Source organism: Phacochoerus africanus, chromosome 4, assembly GCF_016906955.1.
Source record: "Phacochoerus africanus isolate WHEZ1 chromosome 4, ROS_Pafr_v1, whole genome shotgun sequence".
In the NCBI taxonomy this organism is placed as follows: Eukaryota; Metazoa; Chordata; class Mammalia; order Artiodactyla; family Suidae; genus Phacochoerus; species Phacochoerus africanus.
This window is the reverse complement of record NC_062547.1, coordinates 53,215,473-53,225,213: the sequence shown is the minus strand read 5'-3', so window position 1 is coordinate 53,225,213 and position 9,741 is coordinate 53,215,473. Positions and strand designations below refer to the sequence as shown.

The window sequence follows — 9,741 nt, the reverse complement described above, 5'->3', positions numbered from 1 at the left end:
ACCAGCCTTGCTGGGCTCTATGAGCCCACACTCACCTGCACAGAGGTACCCTGCTGGGCCCACTGCGCTCTGGGCTCCTATGCCCAAGTGTGGAGCCACGCCCCCATTCTACCAGGTTCAACAGGCCCACGCTCACCAATGTGTAACTGCCCCACTAGGCCTGCCACAATCTACTTGCCTGCCTGTGCGAAGCCACCCCACCAGACATGCAGTGCACTACGTGCCTGCTCCTGCCCACATGGACCTGTGCCACCAGGCCCACCATGGTCTAAGTGCCCATGCCATCCCAAGTAGAACAGCCCCACAAGGCCTGCCATTCTCCCCACACCATGCCAGAGTGGCTGCACTCTGAGTGCCAATGCCCATGTGGTGCCACCCAGCCAGGCTGCCCTGGACTGTGCAAAACTAAAGTTAGGCTCACCCAAATTCATAGAAAAAGAAAAAGACAGGGGTGATGAAGAAGCTCAGAAATCAATCCCAGTTAAAGGAACAGGAGAATTCACCTAAAGCAGCCAACAATGAAACAGACCTCTGCAGTCTGACAGACAATGAGTTCAAAAGGGAGGTATTGAAAATACTTAAGGAATTAAGAGAGGATATGAATAGTAATGCAGATTCCTTTAGAAGGGAACTAGAACATATAAGGAGGAGTCAAGAAAAACTGGAAAATTCATTTGCAGAGATACAAACTGAGCTTAAAGCAATAAAAAGTAGAATGAATAATGCAGAGGAATGAATCAGTTATGTGGAAGATAAAATAACGGAAATCACCCAAACAGGAAAACCAAATGAAAAAACATGAAAGCAATATAAGAGACCTACAGGATAATATAAAGCGGGCCAATCCAGGCACAGGAATTCCAGAAGGAAAAGAAAAAGAAAAGGGGATTGAAAATACATTTGAAGAAATTATGGCTGAAAACTTTCCAAATCTAAAGCACACTGATATCAAGATACAGGAAGCACAGAGGGGCCCAAACAAGCTGAACCCAAATAGGACCACACCAAAACATATTATAATAAAAATAGCAAAAGTTAAAGATAAAGAGAGGATTCTAAAGGCAGCAAGAGAAAAGCAAAGCATTAATTATAAGGGAACCTCCAGGGTATCAGCTGATTTCTCTACAGAAACACTACAGGCCAGAAGGGAGTGGGAAGATATATTTAAAGTGCTGAAAGGAAAAAAACTTGCAACCTAGAATACTCTATTCAGCAAGAATATCATTTAAATTAGAAGGGGGGAAAAAGAATTTCTCCAACAAACAAAAACTAAAAGAGCACAGCCACCCTAAACCTTTTCTAAAGTAAATATTGAAAGGGCTACTCTAAATTAAAGAGAGAGAGAGAGGGAGAGAGAAAGAGAGACAGAGAAAAGAGAAAAAGAAAAATTAGGATGGCAGAAACCACAATTGGAAAGCCATCACTTAAATAAGCCAGCATACAGATCTAAACATGAAGATGTTAAAAAAAAAAGACATCAAAATCATACAAGGTAGGGAAGGAAAGTAAGAAAATATAGATTCTTTTTTTATCTTAATCATGTTTTTGAGCCTATATGACTATGAGACAAAAGCAAGCAGATATAAGAAGGGGTTAACATACTTAAAAACCAGGGCAACAACAAATCAAAACCAAATATTATATTCACAGAAACTGAAAGAAAAGTACTCAAGTATAAAATAAATGGAAACCATTCAACCCAAAAAGAAAAGAAGATAAGAGCAACATAGAATCAACTGGAAAACAAGGTTTAAAATAGCTATAAATACATATCTATCAACAATCACCTTAAATGTCAATGGACTGAATGCTCCATCAAAAGACACAGAGTGGCAGATTGGATAAAAAAGCAAAAACCTTCAATCTGCTGCCTACAAGAAACTCACTTAGGGCAAAGGATACATATAGATTGAAAGTGAGGGGCTGGGAAAAGATATTTCTTGCCAATGGACAACTCCAAAGCAGGAGTTGCAATACTCATAAGCAGACAAAATAGACTTGAAAATGTAGGTCACAGGGAAAGACAAAGAAGGACACTATTTAATGGTTAAAGGATCCATTCAAGAAGAGGCTATTACAACCATCGCTATATATGCCCCTAATATAGGCGCACCCACATGTCTCCAACAAATACTAACAGACACAAAAGGAGAAATTGATGGGAATACAATCATAGTAGGAGACTTTAACACCCCACTCACATCAATGGACAGATCCTCTAGACAGAAAACCAATAAAACAACAGAGATCCTAAAGGAAACAATAGAAAACAGGCTTAATCGACATTTTCAGGATATTACATCCAAAAAAATCAGAATATACATTCTTCTCAAGTGCACATGGGACATTCTCAAGAATTGATCACATGTTGGGGCACAAGGCTAACCACAACAAATTTAAGAGTATAGAAATTATTTCAAGTATCTTCTCTGACCATAAAGGCATGAAACTAGAAATCAACCACAGGGAAAGAAAAGAGAAAAAACCTACTACATGGAGACTAAACAACATGCTACTAAAAAACCAATGGGTCAATGGGGAAATCAAGAAGGAAATTAAAAAAGACCTCGTGACAAATGATAATGACGTGACAGGCACTCAAAAGCTATGGGATGCCACAAAAGCAGTACTCGGAAATTCATAGCAATACACGCCTTCCTCAAAAAAGGAGAAAAATCTCAAATCGACAACTTAACCCACCACCTAAATGAATTAGAAAAAGAAGAACAAAAAAGGCCTAAAGTCAGCAGAAGGAAGGAAATCATAAAGATCAAAGAGGAAATCAATAAATAGAGATGAAGAAATCAATAAAACCAAGAGCTGGTTCTTTGAGAAGGTAAACAAAATTGACAAACCTTTGGCCAGACTCACCAAAAAGAGGAGAGAAAAAACCCAAATAAACAAAATCAGAAATGAAAAAGGAGAAGCCACAACCAATACTACAGAAATGCAAAGAACCACAAGAGAATACTATGAACAATTGTATGCCAACAAATTTGACAACCCAGAAGAAAGGGACAACTTTCCAGAGACGTACAGACTGCCAAAAACTGAATCAAGAAGAAATAGATCAACTGAACAGACCGATCTCTAGAAATGAAATTGAATATGTCATAAAAAATACTCCCTACAAATAAAAGTACAGGACCAGATGGCTTCACAGGTGAATTCTACCAAACATACAAAGAGGAAGTTATACCCATCCCCCTTAAACTTTTTCAAAAGGTTGAAGAAGCAGGAACACTCCCAAAGACATTCTACAATACCACCATCACCCTAATTCCAAAACCAGACAAAGATACCACCAAAAAAGAAAACTATAGGCCAATATCTTTGAACAATATAGACACAAAAATTCTCAACAAAATTTTATCCAACTGAATCCAACAACATATAAAAAGATCATACACCATGACCCGGTGGGATTCATCCTAGGTGCACAAGGATGGTTCAACATACACCAATCAACCAACACCATGCACCACATTAACAAAAGAAAAGTCGAAAACCACATGATCATCTCGATAGATGCAGAAAAAGCCTTTGACAAAGTCCAACATCCCTTCATGACAAAAACTCTCGCCAAAGTGGGTATAGAGGGAACACTCCGTTAGATAATCAAGGCCATTTATGACAAACCCACAGCAAACTTAACACTCAATGGAGAAAAGCTGAAAGCACTAAAATCTGGAACAAGACAGGGATGCCCACTCTCACCACTGTGATTCAACATAGTATTGGAAGCCCTAGCCACAGCAATCAGACAAACAAAAGGAATCAAAGGCATCCAAATAGGAAGAGGAGAGGTAAAACTGTCACTGTATGCAGACGACATGATATGCTATATAGAAAACCCTAAGGACTCAACCCCAAAGCTACTTGAATGGATTAACAAATTCAGCAAAGTAGCAGGATATAAGATTAACATTCAGACATCAGTCCCCTTTCTGTACACTAACAGGGAAATATTAGCAAAGGGATACAAAAATACAATACCTTTTAAAGTTGCACCCCCAAAAAATCAAATACCTGGGTATACACTTGACCAAGGAGGTGAAAGACTTATATGCTGAGAACTAGAAAACATTAGTCAATGAAATTAAAGATGATGTAAAAAAATTGGAAAGCTATTCCATGCTCCTGGGTTGGAAAAATTAACACTGTAAAAATGGCCATACTACCCAAAGCAATCTACAGATTCAATGCAATCTGTATCAAATTACCCAGGACATTTTTCACAGAACTGCCACAAACAATCCAAAAATTTATATCGAACCACAGAAGACCCAGAATTGCCAAAACAATCCCAAGAAACAAAAACCAAGCAGGAGGCATAACTCTCCCAGACCTCAGGCAATATTACAAAGCCACAGCCATCAAAACAGTGTGGTACTGGTACAAAAACAGACAGACAGACCAATGGAACAGAATAGAGAACCCAGAAATAAACCCAGACACCTACGGTCAACTACTCTTTGACAAAGGAGGCAAGAACATAAAATGGGAAAAAGACAGTCTTTTCCACAAGAATTGCTGGGAAACCTGGACAGCTGCACGCAAATCAGTGAAACTAGAGCGCACCCTCACACCATGCACCAAAATAAACTCAGAATGGCTGAAAGGCTTAAATATAAGATGAGACACCATCAAACTCCTGCAAGAGAACATAAGCAAAACATTCTCTGACATCAACCTTACGAATATTTCCTCAGGTCAGTCTCCCAAGGCAACAGAAGGAAAAACAAAAATAAACCAATGGGACCTAATCAAACTGACAAGCTTCTGCACAGCAAAGGAAACCAAAAAGAAAACAAAAAGACAGCTTATAGAATGGGAGAAAATGGTTTCAAATGATGCAACGGACAAGGGCTTAATCTCTAGAACATACAAGCAACCTATACAACTCAACAGCAAAAAAGTCAACAACCCAATGGAAAAATGGGCAAAAGACCTGAATAGACTTTTTTTCTGAGGAAGCTGTACAGAGGGCCGACAAGCACATGGAAAAATGCTCAGCATCACCGATTATTAGAAATGTGCAAGTCAAAACTACCATGAGATACCACTTCACACCAGTCAGAATGGCCATCATTAATACATCCACAGTAACATTTGCTGGAGGGGGTGTGGAGAAAAGGGAACCCTCCTGCATTGTTGGTGGGAATGTAAGCTGGTACAACCACCGTGGAGAACAGAATAAAGGTACCTTAGAAAATTATACATATAACTACCCTAAGACCCAGCAATCCCACTCTTGGGCATATATCCAGAAAAAACTTTCCTTAAAAAAGACACATGCACCCACATGTTCATTTCAGCTCTATTCACAATAGCCACGATGTGGAAACAACCCAAATGTCCACTGATAGATGATTGGATTAGGAAGATGTGGTATATATACACAATGGAATACTACTCAGCCATATAAAAGAATGAAATCATGCCATTTGCATCAACATGGATGGAACTAGAGACTCTCATCCTGAGTGAAGTTAAGTCAGAAAGAGAAAGACAAATACCATATGATATCACTTATGTCTGGAATGTAATATATAGACAAATGAACCTTTCCACAGAAAAGAAAATCATGGACTTGGAGAATAGACTTGTGGTTGCCTAGGGGGAGTGGGAGAGTGTGGGATGAAGTGGGATCTTGGGGTTAATGGATGCAAAGTATTGCCTTTTGGAGTGGATTAGCAATGAGATCCTGCTGTGTAGCACTGGGAAGTATGTCTACTCACTTATGATGGAGCATCATAATAAAGAACAAAAAGTTTCTGCACAGCAAAGGAAAACCTAATCAAAACAAAAATACTGATCACAGAATGCGATAAAATGTTTGCAAATGAATTAATTGACAAGGTATTAATCTCCAAAATTTACAAACACTTCCTGCAGCTCAGTATCTAAACAAAGCGAAAAACAAAAACAAAAAACCAAAGAACCCCATGGAAAAATGGGCATAGGATCTGAACAGACAATTCTCTAAAGAAGACATGCAGATGGCGAAAAAACACATCAAAACGTTGTTCAACATCACTAATTACTAGAAATTCTACTACACCAGCCAGAATTGCATCATCCAATAGTCTGCAAGCAATAAATTATGGAGAGTGTGTGGAGAAAAGGGAACCCTTTTACACTGTTGCTGGGGGTAGAAATTGGTGCAACCAGTATGGAAAATGGTATGGAGATTCCTCAAAAAGTAAAAATAGAATTACCATTTGATCCAGCTCTCCCACTCATATGCATCTATCCGGAGAAAACCATGACTCAAAATCACACATGTACTCCAATGTTCATTGCAGCACTCTATACAATAGCTAAGACATGGAAGAAACCTAAAGGTCCACCAACAGAGGAATAGATAAGGAAGACATGGTACATATACACAGTGGAATATTACTCAGCCATATAAAGGAAGGAAATAATGGCATTTGCAGTAACATGTATGGTCTTAGAAATAATCATGCTAAGTTAGTCAAACACTGAGACACAAACATCATATGTGATCACCTACATGTGAAATTTATAAAAAGATACAATTAACTTCTTTGTAGAACTGCCGGGGTCCAGCCCCAGCAGCCAGGAGACAACGAACAGGAGGAGGGGCTACAAATGGTGAAACGGTGCAGAAAGAATTGGAGCCAACTCCCTCAGCAAATGCTGCAGATGACCCATTTTTTGAAAGGAGAGCATCAACTTTTATACATTTTACTCTTGAGCATGGTTATAGAAAACAAAAATATGTGCTAATTTATTATTCCGAACTATTCTTTTAGTTTTAAATTTTAAGTGAAGATTACATAGAAAATACCTGCAAACTGTACTTTATTCTTAGAAAATAAATGATTAGCAAGCAGAATAATAGGTATCTAATTTTTGCTTCAGCATGATTTGGCATAAGGTGATAGATATTCTTGCCTCAAGTTACCTATTGTGCTCCTATAGCAGGCAAGAGCAGCCATTAATGGGGAGTGGGGTATTCACATGTGGCTTGCTAATGGTCTGAGGCAGGCTGACCTCAGACCATTAGCAGTTCGTGGGAACATAAACTGTCTTATATAAACTTTGTCTATAGTTATATAAACCTTTATTAATTATCAAGTCTATGTATTAAAGAATCCTGCCAATTATAAAAATAATAATTTCCACCTGCTGGGTCCCAACAGGTAGCATTTTCTGTGGAAAAATAACTTGCCTTATAGTAGCCACAATTGTTGGGCCATGGGCAACACCCAAACCACCCCCTAATCTGTCTCCATGGGAACGGACCAAAGTCCAACAAAATCCCCAGGCTTACGTGGCAGTTCTTCATAATATTTACCATCTACTATTATTCCACTGCAGGGAAACTTCCCATTCTTAGGAAAGTTCTTTATACATTGTTCAATTGTTTTCAACCTATTTTGTAAGGGCTAAATTTATAAGTAGGTAATGGCCCATACTTGTGTGGAAGCTCAGGAATTTGAGAAGGTTCCCATTTTATGAGCCAAGAATGACTTACAACACACATTAATGTCAGACAGCAAAAAAGTGCAAGAATAGAAGAGGAAATAATTTTTCAGGAATTTTTACTTAACAGGATCAGCTGGGAAGTTCTTCGAAGCTGCTTTGCAGTTTCAGTCTCTTCAGCCTCTGCTGTAGCTTTGCTTACAGTTAGGCCTGATGCAGGATTATTCTTCTTAGCTACTTTGTGGCTCCCAGCATAGAACAAATAATGACTCTCAGACTTTGAACAACTTATGGTTACTAAAAGAGACAGGTTGCAGGGGGAGGTATGGGCTGGGGGTTTTGGATGGAAATGCTATAAAATTGGGTTGTGATGATTATTGTACAATGAAAAGTATGAAAAAAATCATTTAGTTAAAAGCCAAAAAAGTATTTAAAATAGAATAATTTAAAATTTTTACTTATTTTTATTGAACCCTAGTTGATTTACAATATCGTGTTAGTTTTAGACATACAGTAAAGTGATTCAGATGTACATATAAATAAATATTAATTTAAAATTTTTGGCACCAAGAACTCAATTTGTTTTTTTTTTTTTCTTCACTTAAGGTTATCTTTGGAAGCTGGAGAATTTCTGGACTTTCAGTCATGTGTGACCTTTTTCAAGAACTGAAATTGGGAGTTCCCATTGTGGCACAGTGGTTAACGAATCTGACTAGGAACCATGAGGTCGTGGGTTCAATCCCTGGCCTCACTCATTGGTTTAAGGATCTGGCATTGCTGTGAGCTGTGGTGTAGGTTGCAGATGCTGCTCAGATCCCGCTTTGCTGTGGCTCTGGCGTAGGCTGGTGGCTACAGTTCTGATTAGACCCCTAGCCTGGGAACCTCCATATGTGGTGGGTGTGGCCCTAGAAAAAGCAAAAAAAAAAAGAACTGAAATTGATTTTCATTTCCCCAGTTCTCTTGGTGAAACTTCATCATTATCATCACCAGTTCTGCCACTTCAACTTCCACCACTGCAAATACACCATTTACTACCACCCGTCTCAGCACCATCACCACCATTGCCAAAATCACCACCATCCTCATCACCACCAAAATCACTGCCACCACTACCCTCATCATCATTATCATAAAATCATTTACCCTGGAGGCTAACAATTTGACAACTTGGGCCCAAAATTCTCATGATGAAGATAAACACATTTCACTAGCTTTATGTATTTATGAACTGAATCCACATAGTGGTCCCTATGCAATTTCAGTATGTAAATACTAGAACTGAAATGGAATCTAAGTAGGGCTGTTTTAGAGTGAAATAAAGCTAGTGTTTACCATCCATCATATATTTATATCTAATTTGAGGTTAGGCAGCCTCCGAGTACCCTCTTCAAAGCACATACCACCTCCTTATTCCTCAGACTGTATATGAGGGGGTTCATCATAGGAATGAGGATAGCACCACACATAAATAGAACCTGGTCCAGCTTGGGACTGTGGTTAGAACTAGGCCTCATATAGACCAGTTATGGCTGGACCAAAATAGAGAATCGCCACAGTCAGGTGGGAGAAACAGGTAGCCAGGGCTTTGTTCCTGCCCTCAGGGGGATGCATGTGAAGGATAGCCAGGAAGATGAGAGCATAAGAGGACAGGATGCAGGACAGGGGGAGAAGGAGCACCGTGATGCTTGTCATCACCACAGCCTTCTCATAGGCAGAGATGTCTTCACAGACCAATTTTAGGATGGCCATGACCTCACAGAGGAAATGGGAAATCTCACTGGACCCACAGATAGGGAAATGCATGGCATAGGCTGTATGTATGAGTGATATAAGGGCTCCCCCAGCCCAGGAAATGGCAGCCATCTGCAGACAAATACTTTGGCTCATGATGAGGGTGTATCTCAGAGGGTTACAAATGGCCACATACTGGTCATAGGACATGAGGGTGATAAGGATGCACTCAGCAATTGCTAGAGTCAGGAAGAAGAAGATCTGAGTCCCACAGGCCACCTGTGAAATGTTTGTCCTCCCTGAGAAGAAGTCAGTTGCCACCTTGGGTACAGTGCTAGAGATTAACATCAAGTCCATCAGAGCCAGTTGGCTGAGAAGGAAGTACATGGGTGTGTGAGAATCCACCCAGAGCAGGAGAATAAGGATAGTGTTTGTGGGGAGAGCCATGGTGTAGATCAGGAGGATGGCAGAAAAAAGAAAGTGGACATGTTTCATACCAGGGAAGAGGCCCAAGAGGATGAAGTCAGTATTTGAAGACTCATTCCTTTTATCCAT

General features: G+C 39.6%; 1 protein-coding gene across 1 annotated transcript; it reads right to left on the bottom strand.

The window, feature by feature from the left end:
* Positions 1-8,807: 8,807 nt before the first annotated feature.
* Positions 8,808-9,741, bottom strand: LOC125124527 (olfactory receptor 2M5-like). Its single transcript, XM_047774616.1, is given in 2 exon segments — positions 8,808-8,978; positions 8,980-9,741. Coding segments are annotated over 2 exon segments (933 nt in total).